This window comes from Callorhinus ursinus, unplaced genomic scaffold (assembly GCF_003265705.2).
Source record: "Callorhinus ursinus isolate GAN/ISIS: 27379988/994484 unplaced genomic scaffold, GSC_fseal_2.0 scaffold7, whole genome shotgun sequence".
Lineage (NCBI taxonomy): Eukaryota > Metazoa > Chordata > Mammalia > Carnivora > Otariidae > Callorhinus > Callorhinus ursinus.
The window spans coordinates 56,213,373-56,232,542 of record NW_027397069.1 but is presented as its reverse complement, the minus strand read 5'-3'; the positions used below and the strand labels follow the sequence as shown (position 1 = coordinate 56,232,542).

The following is a 19,170-nucleotide window of genomic DNA, read 5'->3' as shown; positions in this document are numbered from 1 at the left end:
AGGCTTTTCTAGAAAACGTTTTCTCCCTTCTGGCCTAGAACTATAAGAGACCCTGTCTTTATTAACACGGAGAATATTATCATTTGGCTGTTTGGGACAGGATCTGAGGTTCTCATTACAGGGACGGCAAGTGCTCCACGGCTGCTTGGGGAAGGACCCTGAGGCTGTGTCCAGACTGGTGTGGGCGCTTTCAGAGACGGGAAGGCTGGCCCGGAGTCCTGGAGGCAAGGAGCACCAGACCAGGAAGGCGAGGCCAGTAAGTCCATGCTCCTCTTTCCCAAAGGTAGGTGGGTAGCCAGGCACGGCTCTGCATTGCCCCCCGAGCCGGCGCTTGGCACTGCTGAGGTTGGAATTGTAAACACACCCCTACTGAGTGGGAGAGAGGTGCTATTTAAATCTCATTCATGCTTCCGAAGAAGCAGACACCAGGCAGAAAAGGTTAAGTTTGGGCTAGAGCTCCAGCTTTAATTAAGGCTTCTAGGCACTCGTGGAAGCCTGGCAATGAAACAGTGTTTGTTCAGGACAACATTTCATATAAAGCTTCCCATTTGGAGAAGATGGGGGCATTTATTACTCTGTGCCATCGAAGTGCCACTTACAAAGCTTACAAATTATTTAAAAACGGGAATATCAGGTTGTGTGACAATGCATGTTTACTGGAGAAAGTAGTATAAAGTGTGGCTCTTGTCATTTATATCGATACATATATACATAGCCCTTAGACGGTGGTTTTTATAAAATGGAAGAATCTTAAGACTAGCTACCCCTATGACCAATATCCTATTATTCTGTAACTCCAATGAGCGGTTCTTCAGTGATCCAAATAAATCCCGGGAGTGGAGTGGTCTTCTGTAGACTCCACTTGTTACAGTGAGGTGTTGTTGAAAAGTGGATGCAAATCTGGTTTTTGGAACTCAAATCATATTTTGATTCCACCAAGAGTCTGTTACTCAGGATGAATCCTTATAAAGTATATTAGCTACCTTTGCATAAATCCAGATTTTCAGATGTGCACGGCATCACAGAGAGGCATTACTGTAGTCTGATACATGTTTACTGTTTTATCAAGTGGACTTTTTTCATTATAAGCACTACCCGGAAATTCTTAGGGCCACTGTTGCCTGGTAATGCAAATATGTATGCAGAATCCAGTAAGCTGTGTACATCACGTTGTTGTGCACTAATCTCTCATACAGGTCACTTAGTATCTTTCCCACATTCAACATTTTGGCTTTGTTTTTCCTTCACAGCATGAAAAATTGCCAAATCAGCTCCAGCTGACTAGGTTTTCTTTTCATTTCAAATAATTATATGAGGCATTTAAATCGTATTAAGTGCACTAAACCATATCTCAAAAGGAATTGGGTATTCAAAAAAAATTTTACAATTTAAGCTCAAGAATTTATTTGCATAAAAATGCGAGTATTTTTCCAGCAAGTCTCTAAAATATGCCACCTCTCAGGTAAGAATGGGTGGTGTGGCAAATGTGCTAACGAACCCATGAGACAGATTCTCGACAGACCTGGGGGAGCGGGCTGAGAACACGCACAGGTGGTGTTCAGACCCCAGAGGGGCAGTAGGACCTGAGCCTGTGTATCTGGAATGCCAGAGTAGAGGGTATTCAGATGTAGAATTCCTCTGTGTCATTGTCCACAGGTCTGGCCAGCACTGGGGGTGGCGGGGCGTCTCTCCCCGCGGTCTGCTTAGCGCTGGGAGCATCCCAGGGAGGCTCTGGGGAAGACTCTGTGAGTGAGGAGGTGCCAGGAGTGGGGGGAGCAGCAGCAGCTGTGGCTGAGGAGCTGGAAGGCCCTTTGGTGAAGAAAGGGAGGGAAGCCCAGGCGGTCTCTGTGGTCACCCCACTCCCAGTGGGCAGCAGTCCTTCTCTGAAACCCTTGGGCTTTGACCAGTGGCTGCTACATCTTTCAGGGGGGAGGGTTGTCTCCACAGTGCTGCAGAACCTGCTGGGTGCCGAATAGGCAGAGACCACAGAGAGGTCCGAGGAGGACAGCCGGAGGCCCGTGTCCACGTCGGTCTCCTGGGCCCCCTCCAAGTCATCGATGGAGAGGAGGTGGCTGTGCCTCCCCTCCGATGCCCTGTGCCCTGGGGCATCTGTGCTTGAAAACCACTGTGGTAGAGCTGAGGATCCCGGGGAGGGGTCTCCTGTGGGCAAACAAAACAAGGACTTGCTTCTCTGGAAGGACCAGGGGAAGCTGGGAGGGCTGCTGGCTCGTCTGGCAGATTCCTGCTGGTGCCCAGCTGGCTGGCCTGTCTGGCCGGGCCCCAGATGTGAGCTGTCCAGTAGGGGCTGCTGGCTGCTGCCAAGCATCCAGCTTGGTGCGGTGGTGCTGGGGGAAGGCATGGGAGGAGGTTTCTGCTCTGACGAGTGGTGGCTTCTGCCGGCCTTCGGGAACCTCTTGTGCACTCTTTGCGCCTGTAGGGAGGAGGGCACATCACGTTAGTGTAGGACTGGGGTCATCTGGGGAGGAGGATGTTAAGTACATCCAGAAACACACTGACTGATAACTCGAAACTTCCAGCAGGGTTGTGGCCGTAAAGCGTTACCAGGCATCTCAGTCTCCAAACTCGAAAGCAAAGACGGAGGTAGCAGAGCTTGGGGGGGTGTAGATCAAACTTCTCAGCCTGAAGAGACCTCTCTGAACCTAGGAGGAGATGCAGCCCCGGGTTGCCGTAGGGACTACTACTGTTTCAAGGACACAGGGAGGGGTGCTTGCTCCATGGATTCGCCACAAGATTGAGGGCCTGGCTGAGCATGACAAGGGAGATAAAGGTTACCAGTAAACACACAAAGAACACTTGAAGGGTGTGTTTCTCTCCAACCAAAGCACCACTGTTTGAATGTAACTGATGGGAAGATGGCGGTGATCAGGGTGGGGTATCACAGCCTCAGATCAGGTCAACATGGGACTTGATTGCAGTATGTGTGTGATTGCCAGGATATATCCTAGGGGTGTGGTGGCCCATGGCTCAGGGAGGTAGATCTTTGATGAGTGAGGGGCTATCAGGAAATGAGCATTTACTTACTTGTTATCTGGAACCAGACTCCTCCACACACGCTGCCCTTCAGGGACTGGACAGGAAGGGGGCGCTGCTGCCTACTGCTGGACCCCACGCATGCCCCATAGGGCTCGGATAAGCAGTCTCTCCCTCTAACACCTCACCCTGTTCCGCTATTCTCCCCCACCCCTGCAGTGTACCAGGAACCTGCTTCTGTTATATGGAAATGGGGACCCCTATACGATGCGCAGTCCCACCTGGGGCTGCTCTGAGTCTCCCTCTGGTCTAGCTCAGTGCCCAGGCCTACAGGCCAACCTTACTATGCAAAGTTTCCATTAAATAATGGATTTGGGGACCTTGGGTCTGGCTCTATTTAGTATAAGATCATCTAATTTATGAATCCTTGAAATAAGGGTTCTGAGTGTGGTTTACTATCAGGGATCTTTCCTGGCACCCAGCAGGCCCTTCCCTACACAACAGACACTCTTGCTTCCCTATTAAATGGGAGCCCAGTTTTCCCACAGCCACTTGGGAGATCTAGATGAATGTAAGATACGTTTATTGTGTATCTATTACAGGTGAAGGAGGTGAAACTACAATGAGACTCAGTCTTTGACCACATGAAGCTTACATTTCACTGAAAGGATACCGGATAAAAAGAAATTGATCGGACAAGAGCCTGATGACAGGCACAAGAACAGGGCTGTGAAGGAGAGAGCACGCATGCCTGCCCAGTGGGAGCAGAGGAGTCTCCAGTGGAGGTCACCCTACAGGCGACCTTTGAGATGGGCAACTGTCCTCCCACTGGATGACATGGGTGGAGAGGAGTCTGTGCTGGAGAGAGGCCAACCCAAACAGAGGCTGACTGTTGGCAGGTAGGCAAAGAACATGCGGGGGGTGTGGGGGGGGTAGTGAGCAGTTGACTTGATTAGAGTCGAGGTGCATGAAGAAAAGCAGTGACAAAGTTCACGTTGGGAATGGAGTCTAGTGCTGTTCTGGCCAAGGAGACCTTGACTAGGTAAGAAATCTACATGCTCACCCTTATGTTGGAGTCGTAATTCTGTTTTTTATGTATGACCATCCCTTTCATTGATTTCTAAGGTTTTTACCTAATTGCAGATCTCTCCTAATCTTATAAACAGTCTGATTGATTCATTCTTTCAACCAGCACTAACTGAGGGTCTTTTTGGCAGAACTTCTCCACGGGTGTGTTTAAGTTTTGAATGGGTTATTAAAGATAGTGATCTCTTTTACCAGCAGCCTCTTGTACCACAAAAATACTCTAATCATTTTCTAAGTGCTCTTTGATGTGAGAAAGGTCTGGAGGGCCAGGCACAGATAATTTTGAATAAGACATAATCCTAGCCCCTAACAATGAACAATACAGTGTTCAAGTGTAATGAAGTGAGCTGTGATGAGAAAGTGAGTGGCAATATATGGGCCATGTTAGGGCAAAAGGAGGGAGAGGTTGATTTTGCAGAGAGGTGAGGCAGCATGGGGAGAGGGTAGAAAAAGCCTGCCTTGGGCAGTCATACTCCAAGACAAAATCTTGGAGGTGCAAGAGGTGTTTACCAACTGGAGGGCAGCAGGTGTGGCATGGCAGTACACTTAGGCACAGAAGCAGCCTGATCAGAGGCTGGAGGCATGAACCAAAGCAGGAGGTGAGACCTGAGAGGTGAGAGAGTCTCGTCAGGGCAGGCCCCAAATCACGTGTCCATATAAGGCCCCTGCGCTTCAAAACCTGAAGACCTGAAAACACGACGGTGACATGGCCAAGTCTGTGGCAGCGGGGTAAAGGAGAAAGGATTGGACAGGGAGGAAGACTGGTGGTAGAAAGCATTTTAGAAGATACTGTTGTAGTGTTTCACTTTGTAAGCTTCGTGACAAGCTACATTCTCAGTTGCTTGTGTGAGTTTCTTCTCAGACATCAATTCAGATATTCAGGATTTTGTACGGATTATCTGTCCAACCGTCCTGATCCTCTCCTTAATTCTCAGTCTCTACAGTCTGTGGTGTGTGTCCCCATGACCTGCTGGTTCTAGTCTTGCCCTTTCAGGACTCTGTACAGCATATTGAAATTCCCAAGTTGTTCTGCCAAGGGTGGCTTAAAGGAGATAAAGCTGAAAAGCAGCAATTAAGGAGATTTCTGATGGTCTGATGCTTGAAGGACATGACGCAAAATACTTTTGGTACAGGTTGTAAGTGGATATGGTATGGTTCTCCTAAAAAGAACACCCCACAAGGCCATTCTCACCAGGAGACTTCTGCTTAGAGCAGCCCCAGCTTTTATGAGGGACCTAGCTAAAGATGGCAAGGAAGACTCTGGGCCAACCTGGTTCCTGCTGGCATATGATCCACTCATCAGAGCTTGCTGCTCTGTGCTCCAGCATCCCCTAGACGCCCGGCCCAGCCCTTCTGACTCTATACTGTACTGCTCTGGTAAGGGATTTATTTTCCCTGCAAGGCTCACTGCTCCAGGAGGGAGATCCTGCTCATCACCTGCTGTGTCCAGTGCCTGACCCATAATAGGAGCATAAGCATGAAGAGTTCTACCTTTGGGGTGAGGAGCAGCCTCAGAAGGCACAGCTGTGCCCAAGAGGTGTCACAGCGAGGTGGCTGTTGGAAAGACAAGCTAATTGTCTCAATCATTTGAGTTTGGCTAATCAAGAAAAAATAAGTCATGAAGCTCTTGAGAGAAGGAAGGTATGGAGGATGCTTTGGGAGGGGAGATGCAATGTTTATTAATGAAGATATCTATCTAGGATTTTCCCTAAGGGCCAATTCCCCTGGGTGCCCCAATATATTTTCTTATTTGATAAGTGCACATCAACCTATAAGTTCCATCTTTGGAGCCTTATTCGAGGAGCATGCTCTTGGTGAGCATTTTTGCATTCTGAATTTGTCTGAAAAAGGAAGCCTCTGTGAGTATTGCTTAATGAGAAGCAAAAGGCCAAGGTTGTCATGAAAGAAACTGCTAGGGGTCATCTAAAGCTTCCCACTCTCAGCAGAGTGGTGTTAAATTTGACTTAACACCAGGAACGACTGGCAGAGGATGAACACTTGGTCGTTTTGCAGAGAGTTTCACCACTGTGCTTGTTTAACGGAAACCTACCTGTGCTCTCTTATTTTGACTCCATCATGAAGGCAGGAGTTCAGATAAACCCTAAACTATGCTGCTTTGAAGAGAGGGGGCACCCGGGGTTGGTCACCAGAGGGGGGCCAGGTGCACCGTGGAAGTGCCAGGTGGGAAGGTGGGGTTCCAGCTGGACCAGCGCTGGCTGGTGGTAATGGCAGGGTCTGGGGGCAGGGAGTTGCAGGAGGGTGGCCACAAGCCTCCACCACCACCACCCCCCGCCAGCTCCCACGTTGAGTGCATGGGGGATGTGTTTGCAGCAGATCTGGTAGTATTCTCCAGCTCTACACAGAGAAGTCAGCTTCAAAAAGCAGGGTCTGGTCTGTCTTAAAGACAACTCGCATAGACAATGGATGGAGCTTCTTTCTGAACCCTTCTGCTGGCGGTGGCTGTTTCGGGCCTCTCTTGTCTGCTTGTCTAACTTGACCAGGAACATCGCAGGCTGAGAATGAATCATTGTAGATGTTTCAGGAAACTCTTACCCAGGTGACCTTTTACCAGAGTAAAACATCACCCTGTGGGCCCTCCTTCCATGGAAGCCTTTCTCCTTCTGTGACAGCAGGCCATGTACTTTGGGGTTACCTTCCTTTCTCTTTGGAGCAGTGCAGGCTTGCTGACTCACTGGAAGCCAGTGGCTCCCCGCTTTGCTATTTATGGAACAGAACAGCATTAGATAAATGAATATGCTTAAGGCAACTAGCCAGGAAGATCTGGTTATGGCTCTGAAATCACCAAAACAGTGAAATGTGGTGATCATCCCCAGAAGCTTCTCCTGCAACTTTGAGCACAGGAAGTTTGCAGTTAGGGAAGTAAAGTCTGAGCTGGAGCATCTTGTTCAGTGATCTTTGTGTCAGTAGGCTCATTTCCTGGCACATGGGTAGAATGCCCAGTGAAGGAGACTCTGCCCTGACCCAGTGAGCCTGGGCAATGTCATACTGGAATTCTCATTCTCACATCCCCTCTTTCTGAGAAGGGTCATTTCCTGTTGTGTCCTTGGCACAAACACCACCAGTGTGGCACTGTCTACTGTGTAATGAGACAGCATTAGAACTTTTAATCCAGGGACTAATAAAAAAATTAGGGGCAACTCAAGGAAATTGGGCAATGAGTTCACATGAGAAATCAGATTTTTGTTCTAAAGAAAAACACATCTTGCTTCTCCTTTCACTATACTCTGGGAAAGTTTCACATAACCTATGTTGTCTTTGAAATTATTTTTAAAATTTAAAATTGTTTAAAAACTATTTTTTAAAATTTTATTTTATGTTAGTCACCATACATCATTAGTTTTGATGTAGTGACCCACGATTCATTGTTTTCATATTACACCCAGGGCTCCATGCAGTACATGCCCTCAATACCCACCACCAGGCTAACCCATCCCCCCCCCCTCCCCTCTAAAACCCTGTTTATTTCTCTGAGTCCATAGTCTCTCATGGTTCATCTCTCCCTCCAATTCCCCCCCCTCATTTTTCCCTTCCTTCTCCTAATGTCCTCCATGGTATTCCTTATGTTCCAAAAATAAGTGAAACCATATGATAATTGACTTTCTCTGCTTGACTTATTTCACTTAGCATCATCTCCTCCAGTCCTATCCATGTTGATGTAAAAGCTGGGTATTCATCTTTTCTGATGGCTGAGTAATATTCCATTGTATGTATGGACCACATCTTCTTTATCCATTCATCTGCTGAAGGGCATCTTGGCTCTTTCCACAGTTTGGCTATTGTGGACATTGCTGCTATCTATGAACATTGGGGTGCATATGGCCCTTCTTTTCACTACATCTGTGTCTTTGGGGTAAATACCCAGTAGTTCAATTGCTGGGTCATCGGGTAGCTCTATTTTTAATTTTTTGAGGTACCCTCACACTGTTTTCCAAAGTGGCTGTACCAACTTGCATTCCCACCAACAGTGTAAGAGGGTTCCCCTTTCTCCACAACCTCTCCAACATTTGTTGTTTCTTGCCTTGTCAATTTTTGCCTTTCTAACTGGTGTAAGGTGGTATCTCAGTGTGGTTTTGATTTGAATTTCCCTGATGGCTAATGATGATGAACATTCTTTCATGTGTCTGTTAGCCATTTGTATGTCTTCTTTGGAGAAGTGTCTGTTCATGTCTTCCCATTTTTTTTTTTTTTTTAGAAAATTTTTTTTAAAGATTTTATTTATTTATTTATTTGAGAGAGAGAGAATGAGAGACAGAGAGCACGAGAGGGAAGAGGGTCAGAGGGAGAAGCAGACTTCCTGCTGAGCAGGGAGCCCGATGTGGGACTCGATCCCGGGACTCTAGGATCATGACCTGAGCCGAAGGCAGTCGTTCAACCAACTGAGCCACCCAGGTGCCCCATGTCTTCCCATTTTTTGACTTATTTGTTTTTTGGGTGTTGAGTTTGAGAAGTTCTTTATAGATCTTGGATACCAGCCCTTTATCTCTAGCATCATTTGCAAATACCTTCTCCCATTCTGTGGGTTGCCTCTTTGTTTTGTTGACTGTTTCCTTTGCTGTGCAGAAGCTTTTTATCTTGATGAAGTCCCAAAAGTTCATTTTTGCTTTTGTTTCACTAGCCTTTGGAGATGTATCTCGAAAGAAGTTGCTGTGGCCGATGTCAAAGAGGTTACTGCCTATGTTCTCCTCTAGGATTTTGATGGATTCCTGTCTCACATTGAGGTCTTTCATCCTTTTTGAGTTTATCTTTGTGTATGGTGTATGAGAATGGTCGAGTTTCATTCTTCTGCATGTGGCTGTCCAATTTTCCCAGCACCATTTATTGAAAGACTGTCTTTTTTCCATTGCATATTTTTTCCTGCTTTGTTGAAGATTATTTGACCATAGAGTTGAGGGTCCATATCTGGGCTCTCTATTCTGTTCCATTGGTCTATATGTCTGTTTTTGTGCCAGTACCAGGCTGTCTTGGTGATCACAGCTTTGTAATATAGCTTGAAATCGGGCAACGTGATGCCCCCAGCTTTGTTTTTCTTTTTCAACATTTCCTTGGAGATTCGGGGTCTGTTCTGATTCCATACAAATTTTAGGACTGTTTGTTCCAGCACTTTGAAAAATGTCATTGGAATTTTGATCGGGATGGCATTGAAGGTATAGATTGCTCTGGGTAGCATAGACATTTTAACAATGTTTATTCTTCTGATCTGTGAGCATGGAATGTTTTTCCATCTTTTTGTGTCTTCTTCAATTTCTTTCATGAGTGTTCTGTAGTTCCTAGAGTATAGATCCTTTACCTCTTTGGTTAGGTTTATTCCGAGGTATCTTATGGTTTTTGGTGCTCTTGTAAATGGAATCATTTCTCTCATTTCTCTTTCTACAGTTGCATCGTTAGTGTATAAGAAAGCAACTGATTTCTGTGCATTGATGTTGTATCCTGTCACATTACTGAATTGCTGTATGAGTTCTCGTAATTTGGGGGTGGAGTCTTTTGGGTTCTCCTCTTAAAGTATCATGTCCTCTGCGAAGAGAGAGAGTTTGACTTCTTTGCCAATTTGAATACCTTTTATTTCTTTTTGTTGTCTGATTGCTGTTGCTAGGACTTCTAGTACTACGTTGAACAATAGTGGCAAGAGTGGGCATCCTTGACGTATTCCTGATCTTAAGGGAAAGGCTCTCAGCTTTTCCCCATTGAGGAGGATATTCACTGTGGGTTTTTCATAGATGGATTTTATGAACTTGAGGAATGTTCCTTCTATCCCTATACTCTGAAGAGTTTTAATCAGGAAAGGATGTTGTATTTTGCCAAATGCTTTTTCTGCATCAACTGAGAGGACCATATGGTTCTTCTCTCTCCTTTTATTAATGTGTTCTATCACACTGATTCATTTGCGAATGTTGAACCACCCTTGCATCCTGGGGATAAATCCCACTTGGTCGTGGTGGATAATCCTTCTGATGTATTGTTGGATCCTATTAGCTAGAATTTTGTTGAGGATTTTGGAATTCATATTCAACAGGTTTATCAGTCTGAAATTCTCCTTTTTGATGGAGTCTTTGCCTGGTTTGGGGATTAGGGTAACGCTGGCCTCATAGAATGAGTCTGGAAGCTTTCCTTCTGTTTCTATTTTTTGAAACAGCTTCAGGAAAATAGGCATTATTTCTTCTTTGAATGTTTGGTAGAATTCCCCAGGGAGTCCATCAGGTCCTGGACTCTTGTTTTTTGGGAGGTTTTTGATCACTGCTTCAATCTCGTTCCTGGTTATTGGCCTATTCAGGTTGTCAATTTCTTCCTGTTTCAGTCTTGGGAGTTTGTAGGTTTCCAAGAAGGCATCCATTTCATCCAGATTGATCAATTTATTGGCATATAGTTGTTGATAGTAATTGTTTCTATTTCCTTGGTGTTTTCATGATCTCTCCCCTTTCATTCATAATTTTATTAATTTGGGTTCTTTCTCTTTTCTTTTGGATAAGTCTGGCCAGTGGTTTATCAATCTTATTAATTCTTGCAAAGAACCAGCTTCTAGTTTTGTTGATCTGATCTACTGTGTTTCTGGTTTCTAATTCATTGATCTCTGCTCTAATCTTAATTATTTCTCTTCTAATGCATGGCTTAGGCATCGTTTGTTGCTTTTTCTCTAGTCTTTAAGGTGTAGAGTTGGTAAATTTAGGATTTTTCTATTTTTTTGATTGAGGCTTGGATGGCTATGTATTTCCCCCTTAGGACCGCCCTTGCAGCATCCCATAGGTTTTGGACCAATGTGTTTTCGTTATCGTTGGTTTCCATGAATTGTTTAAGTTCTTCTTTGATTTCCTGGTTGACCCAAACATTCTTGAGCAGAGTGGACTTTAGCTTCCAAGTGTTTGAATTTCTGCCAAATTTTTTTCTTATGAGTGAGTTCCAATTTTATAGCATTATGGTCTGAGAATATGCAGGGAATAATCTCAATCTTTTGGTATCGGTTGAGACCTGATTTGTGACCCAGTATGTGGTCTATTTTGGAGAAAGTTCCATGTGCTCTTGAGAAGAATGAGTATTCTGTTGTTTTAGGGTGGAATGTTCTGTAAATATCTATGAGGTCCATCTGGTCCAGTGTGTCATTCAAAGCTCTTGTTTCTTTGTTGATTTTCTACTTAGATCATCTGTCTATTGCTGAAAGTGGAGTATCGAGGTCTCCTACAATTAACGTATTGTTATCAATATGACTCTATATTTTGGTTAACAGTTGGCTTCTGTAGATGGCTGCTCCCATGTTGGGGGCGTAGATATTTACAATTGTTAGATCTTGTTGGATAGACCCTTTAAGAATGATATAGTGTCCTTCTGTGTCTCTAATTACAGACTTTAGTTTAAAATCTAATTTGTCTGATATAAGAATTGCTACCCCAGCTTTCTTTTGAGGTCCGCTGGCATGGAAGATGGATCTCCATCCCTTCACTTTCAGTCTGGATGTATCTTTAGTTTCAAAATGAGTCTCTTGTAGACGGCATATGGATGGGTCCTGTCTTTTTTATCCAATCTGCAACCCTGTGCCGTTTTATGGGAGCATTTAGGCCATTCAGGTTGAGTCATTATTGAAGGATATGAGTTAACTGTCATCATGTTGCCTGTGAAGACCTTGTTTTTATAGATTGTCCCTGTAAATTTCTTTCCTATATCACTCTTGGGATCTTTCTCCTTTTAAAGAACCCCCCTTAATATATCTTGCAGGGCCGGCTTAGTGGTCACATATTCTTTCAGTTTCTGCCAGTCTTGGAAGCTCTGCATCTCTCCAGCCATTCTAAATGACAGCCTTGCTGTATAAAGTCCTCTTGGCTGCATGTTCTTCTCATTTAGTACCCTGAATACGTCTTGCCAGGCCTTTCTGGCTTGCCGGGTCTCCGTGGATAGGTCTGACGTTATTCTGATGTTCCTCCCTCTGTACGTAAGGAATCTCTTCCCCCCAACTGCCCTTAAGATGGTTTCCTTGGTTCTAAGATTTGCGAGTTTTACTATTACATCCCAGGGTGTTGGCCTGTTTTCCTTGATCTTGGGAGGGGTCCTCTCTGCCTCTAGGACACGAAAGTTTGTTTCATTTCCCAGATTAGAAAAGCTCTCAGCTACGATTTGCTCAAATATATCTTCTAGTCCTCTCTCTCTCTCCATCCCCTTAGGGATTCCAATAATTCTGACATTGGAATGTTCCATGGTGTCACTTATTTCTCTGATTCTATTTTCATGGCTTCTGAGTTGTTTTTCCCTGGCCTCCTCTTTTCCCTTTTTATCTATTAAGTGGTCTTCTAGGGTCACTAATTCATTCTTCCTCGCTTACCCTAGCTTTTAGATTATCTAGATTAGATTGGATCTCATTGATAGCATTTTTAAGGTCTGCCCATTCAGCTTTCATTTCTGCCCTTAGAGACTCTATGTTGCCATTAATCGATTTCTCCATTCTAGCCATTGTCTTCACAATTGCTGGCCTGAATTCCATCTCCGATATCTTGGTTATATCTGAATCCATTTGTAAATCTGTGGCATAAGTCATAGTCTCTGAGTCTTTTCCTATTTTGGGGGTTCCTCCTCCTAGTCATTTGGTTGAGGGGTGGTTGAGGGAATGTAAAGAGTCCAAATTATTGACCACAACCCAAGCAAGATGCACCTGTTTTCTAGGGACCTTAGGGTTGCTGGCCTCTTGTTTTCCCAGCCTGTCTTCTGGGGGAGGGGCCTGCCGTGCTGTTACTCAGGCAACCCTGTTTGAGCAGAGTTGCCCTGCCCCCTGTGGCGGGGGATGGGCTCAGTGAAAACCGGTTTTGGGGGGCTTTTGTTCTCTGGCAGATTTCCTTGTCTCTTCCAAGAGTCAGAGCAGAAGAGACCATTTCCAACCCTCTGCCTCAGAGCAGAGAGATTGCAGTCGGTTCTTCAGTGAGCTCTCCAGGCCACACTATCTCCATTTCTGTCTGTGCTGCTATAAACTGCAGCGGCCTGGGTTGTTCACTCATCCTTAGCGCTCCTAGTCCTTGCCTCTAGGCTGGGGCATATCTCTACCCTTTGTGCTTCTAAAACCGCCAGCCGCCCCCAGTTCACAGGCGTGGCCCCACCGCCCCAGTTTCCATCTAGAGGGCTGCCCTAAAGTCCTTTCCCCATCGCTACCAGTCTTCGACTCCGTCCCGTCCCCAGTGTGGGAGGCTATCGCTCACTGGCAGTGTAGGATTCCCATGGCCAGGCTCCCTCCCACTTCCATTTATCCTCAGATATCTGCCCGCAGAATCACGGCTCCCTGCTTTGTGCCTCCCTGCTTTGTGCCTCGAAACCAACTGCCTGCAATATTCTGTTTGTAGAGATCCAGATCTATCTTCTTACATCTCAGGCTGATTTCGAGGGTGTTCAGAGTGGTCTGGTAGATATCCAGCTCAGTTCTGGGGAGTGGTTGGAATAGGTCCCCTACTCCTCCACCATCTTTTCCCACCAGGAGACCAAAAATTATTTTTAAAGATTTTATTAGAGAGCATGGTGGGGGGGGGGGCAGGAAAAGGGAGAAGCAGGCTCCCTGCTGAGCAGGGAGCCCAACTCAGGGCTCAATCCCAGCATGCTGAGATCATGACCTGAGCCAAAGGCAGACGGTTAACTGAGCTACCCAGGCACCCCAAAAAATTATTTTAAATAAATAATGTTAAAATAATTCTTATTGAAATATAGTTGATATATAAAAAAAATAGAACAATTATGTTGTACTAATATTATATATTGTGAAATGATCACCATAATAAACCTAGTTAATCATCACACATCCCCCATGCACTCAATGTCGGAGCTGGGGGGTGGAGGCTCGTGGCCACCCTCCTGCAACTCTCTGCCCCTAGACCCTGCCATTACCACAAGCCAGTGATGGTCCAGCTGGAACCCCACCTGCCCAGCTGGCACTTCCACAGTACACCTGGCCCCCACTCTGGTGACCAACCCCGGGTGCCCCCTCTCTTCAAAGCAGCATAATTTAGGGTTTATCTGAACTCCTGCCTTTCATGATGGAGTCAAAATAAGAGAGCACAGGTAGGTTTCCACTAAACAAGCTCAGTGGTGAAAATCTCTGTAAAATCACCAAGTGTTCATCCTCTGCCAGTCATTCCTGGTTTTAAGCTAAAATTTTTTTTTTCTTGTAATGCAAACTCTTAATCTGCTCTCTTAGCAGCTTTCAATATACAACCTGGTATTGCTAACCAGTCATTAAGCTATGTCACAGCCCCAGGGCTTATTTATTTTATAATTGAAAGTACACCTTTTGAACAGCTTCACTCCCCATCCCTCAATTCTGGCAACCACCAATCTCTGTATCTGTGAGTTTGTTTTAATTCCACATCTAAGTAAGATCATATGGTACCTTTCTCTGACTTGTTTTGCTTAGCATACTGCCTTTGAAGTCTATCTATGTTGTTGCAAATGGTGGTATTTCCTTTTTTATGGCTGAAAAAATATATTTTTCTTTATACATTCATCCACTGATGGGCACACAGGTGGCTTCCATATCTTGGCTATGGTAAATAATGCTGCAATATACATGGGGGGTGCATGTATCTTTTTGGGTGTTTTCATTTTCATTGGATGAATACTCAGAAGTGGACTTGCTGGATCATATGGGAATTCTATTTTTCGTTTTTGAGGCACCTTCATAGTGTTTTCCACAGTGGCTACAACAATTTCCATACCCACTACCAGCCTTTACTCCACATCCTTGACAACATGGTATTTCTTGTCTGTTTGATACCAGCCGCTCTGATGTGTGTGAGGTGGTATAACGTTTGTGGTTTAGACTTGCATTTCCCTGATGATTAGTGATGTTGGGCACCCTTTTATGTACCTGCTGGCCATCTGAATGTCTTCTACAGAAAAATCTCTCCAGATTCTCTGCCCTTTTAATCAGGTTTTTTATTTGTTACTGAGTTATGTGAATTCTTTATATATTTGGATATTAACCCCTTATCAGATAAATATTTGCAAATATTTTCTCCCACTCAGTAGGTTGCCTTTTCATTTTGTTGATGATTTCTTTTGCTGTGCAGAAGTGTTCTAGTTTGATGCAGACCCACTGTTTATTTTTGCTTTTGTTGCTTTTCCTTTTGCTGTCAAATTGAAAAAAATCATCACCAAGACCGATGTCATGCAGCTTACCTGTTTTCTTCTAGGGATTTCATCATTTCAGTTCTTATGTTCAAGTGTTTAATCCACTTTGAGTTCGTTTTTTGTATGGTATAAAACAGTGGTCCAGTTTTATTCTTTTGTATGTGGCTATCCAGTTTTCCCAATACTATTTACTGAAGAAACTGTCCTTTCCACATCGTTTATTCTTGGCTCCACTGTTGTAAATTAACCAACCATATATGTGTGAGTTTATTTATGGGCTCTCTAGTCTGTTCATGGGTCTATGTATCTGTTTTTATGCCAACATCATTTTTATGGCTAGAGCTTTGTAATGTAGTTTGAAATCAGGAAGTATGATGCCTCCAGCTTTGTTGTTCTTTCTTAATTAAGATTGCTTTGGCTATTCAGAATCTTTTGTGGTTGCATACCAATTTTAGGATTATTTGTTCTAGGTCTATAAAAAATCCATTGAGATTGATAAGGACTGCATTGAATATGTAGATTGTTTTAGACTGTATGGATTGATCCTTCCAATCCATCAACATGGAATACCTTTCCATTATTTGTATCTTCTTGAGTTTCCTTCATCAGTGTCTTATAGTTTTCAATGTACAGGCCTTTCACCTTGGTTAAATTCATTCTTAGGTATTTTATTCTTTTGAGAAAATTATAAATGGGATTGTTTTCTTAATTTCTCTTATGGTTATTAGTGTATAGAAATGCAACAAATTTTTATATATTGATATTATATCCTGCAACACTACTGAATTCATTTATTTTGACAGTTTGTTGTTTGTTTTAGTATAGGCTTAAGCGTTTTCTATACATAGTATCATGTCATCTGTCAATAGTGACAATTTTACTTCTTCCTTTCCAATTTGGGTACCTTTTATTTCTTTTTCTTGTCTAATTGCTCTAAAACTTGCAGTATTATGTTGAATAAAAATGGTAAGGGTGGGAATCTTTGTCTTGTTTCTGGTCTTAGAGTAAAAGTTTTCTGCTTTTTCACAATTGGGTATGATGTTAGCTGTGGATATGTTATATATGCCCTTTATTATGTTGAGGCATGTTTCTTCTATACCCAAACTATCCAGAGTTTTAATTGTAAATGTTGAATTTTGTCAAATGCTTTTTCTGCATCTATTTAGATGATCATACAATTTTTATCCTTCCTTTGATAATGTGATGTGTAACACTAATATGCAGATGTTGAATCATCCTTCCATCCTGGAATAAATCACACTTGATCGTGGTGTGTCATCCTTTTGAAACTCTTGGGACTTCTTGGATCTGCCTATCTGTTTCCTTCCCCAGGTTAGGAGTATTTTCATCCATTATTTTGTCAAATAAGTTTTCTCCTTTCTCTCTCTCTTCTCCTTCTGGGGACCCTTATAATGTGAATGTTAGTCTGCTTGGTGTTGTCCCATAAGTTCCTGAAGCTATATTCACTCTTGTTCTTTTTTCTTTTTGCTGGTCTAATTGGAGGAGTTCTGATGCCTTGGCTTGGAGTTTACTGATCCTTTCTTTTGCTTCATCCAGTCTGTTGTTGAACCCCTCCAGTGCATTTTTTCAGCTCAATTACTGTTTCTTCACCTCTATGACTTTTTATGTGGTACTTATATTTTTTTTTGTTGAAGCTCTCACTTTGTTCATCCACTTTCTCCTGAGTTTAGTGAGCATCTTTATCAGGTAAATCACTTACCTCTGTTTCATTAAGGTCTTTTTCTGAGATTTTATCTTGTTCTTTCATTTGGAACATGTTCCTTTGTTTCTGCATTTTCTTTCATTCTCTGTGTTGGTTGCTATGCACTAGAGAAAACAGCCACATCTCCCAGCCTGAAGGAGTGGGATTATGTGGGAGATGAAACTATTATTCAATCTTGCTCTAGCTCTTCATTGTATCTCAGAACTTTGTGTTTGTCCAAACAGTCTATTTTATTCCAAGTGGCTCCACACCTCTGAGTGTCCTAAAGGGAGGATCTCAGTCAGCACCTAGATTCAGGCTGACTGAAAGCAAGAACCTTAGGCAGCAGAGTTTAAAATATGCCAATACACCTCTTTCAGGGGAAGACTGGGAGACAGGTGTTGTCTGCTCCCTCTGCACTGAGCCCTGGCATGATAGCCAATTAAAACCATTTCTTTGTTTGCTATGATCCCATTGAATCTGTGAACACAGGCCCTGCTGGACACCTGGGCCACACTATCAAGGAATGTTTTCTCCGGTGGCAGTCACAAAAGGTGGGACACCAAAAAAGTATATCAGCAGCTCCTTTCTTGCAATCTGGGGCTAGGAAAAGGAAAAGTGTGAAGATGGAGAGCATAAGGATGGTGCCCACCAGCCTTCCCAGTCTCTGGAGAGGATTATAGTCAGCCCCTACACAAGTGTTCAACTAAAAGCATGCCCCATAGGCCACAGCTATAAAGATACATTAATAAGCTGCTTTTATAGAGAGAGTGGATATTTCAGTCTGCTGCCTCTTTGCTGGGCCCTGTGGTATAGCTGGTTAAGAACTCTTTTTCAATTTGTGATAGTCCTGTGGAGCCTGCAAAAGTTAAGGCCTGCTGGCCACCAGAGCCAAGCAGCCTCCCCTTGGATGGCAGCTGCAAAAATAAGGCACAAGACAGATGCACAAACCTTTCTGGTAGATACTGGTGACCTGGAATGAGGCAGAGGGAAGAGCACAAAAATAGCACCCACCTGCATCTGTTTTGTAAAGTATTTCAGTAGGTCCCTGGATGTGTGTGAAATTAGATGCCTGCCCCTCAGGTGAAGTTTTAAGATAGGCAAACAGGCCCCCCCCCCCCCTCCCCAAAAAAAAAAAAACTTGGCGCTTTTTAGTTTGCTGTCTCTGTGCTGGGCCCTGAGGGTGGGTAATTCTGGATAGCCCTTTAAGAACTATTTCTCAGGTCTTGATAGCTTTGTGGGGCTCTTGGACATGAGCCCCATGGGTTTTCAAAGCTAGATGTTTTGGGGACTTATCTCTCAGGTACAGGCCTTAAACAGTTGCAGTACTACAAGAGGAGTTCAAACCCTTTACTCCCCAGGGAGAGATCCAAGTTGTGAGATCCCTCTTGCTGGTGGGTTACTTTGCCAGGGCTGAGATTCATTGTGAGACTGTGTCTCAGCCTCTCCTACCGATTTTTTTTTAATTGAAGTTGACACACAATGTTACAGGTGTACAACATAGTGATTCAACAAGTCTAAATGTTATGCTATGCTCACCACAAACGGTGCTACCATCTGCCACCATACAACACTATTACAACCACACTGACTTTATTCCCTATGCTGTACCTTTCATCCACGTGACTTACTCATTCCATAACAGGAAGCCTGTATCTCCCACTCCCTTTCCCTCTGGCAACCATCAATTTGTTCTCTATATTAATGTGTCTGTTTCTGGTTTTTCTTCCTTTTATTTCACTTAGCATAATACCCTCTAGATCTATCCATGTTGTTGCAAATGAAAATATCTTATCCTTTCTTTTTTTAAATTTTTTTTTATCTTTTTTTAAAGATTTTATTTATTTATTTGACAGAGAGAGAGAGAGAGAGCGAGAGCAGGAACACAAGCAGGGGGAGTGGGAGAGGGAGAAGCAGGCTTCCTGCCGACCAGGGAGCCCGATGTGGGACTCGATCCCAGGACCCTGAGATCATGACCTGAGCCGAAGGCAGACGCTTAATGACTGAGCCACCCAGGCGCCCCTATCTTATCCTTTCTTATGGCTAATATTCCATTGTGTGTATGTATGTGTGTACACACACCTTTATCCATTCATCTCTCAATGGACACTTGGGTGGCTTCCGTATCTTGGCTAATGCTACACTAAACACAGGGGTATTATCTTTTTGAATTTGTGTTTTTGTTTTCTTTGGCTAAATGCCTAGTATGGAATTACTGGATCATATGGTATTTGTTTTTAAAAATTTTGAGGCACTCCCATACTGTATTCCACAGTGTCTGTACC

The 19,170-nt window shown here is 43.9% G+C and overlaps 1 protein-coding gene across 2 annotated transcripts in view; it reads right to left on the bottom strand.

Moving 5' to 3' along the window:
* Nucleotides 1-251: 251 nt before the first annotated feature.
* Nucleotides 252-19,170, bottom strand: part of FAM124A (family with sequence similarity 124 member A) — a 113,088-nt gene continuing 94,169 nt past the window's right edge. For both annotated transcript variants that reach the window (XM_073894606.1, XM_025874882.2), the window contains one exon: nucleotides 252-2,431. In XM_073894606.1, the coding sequence (XP_073750707.1) occupies nucleotides 1,622-2,431 (810 nt within the window). In that variant the 3' untranslated portion in view covers nucleotides 252-1,621. The remainder of the gene's footprint in view (nucleotides 2,432-19,170) is intronic.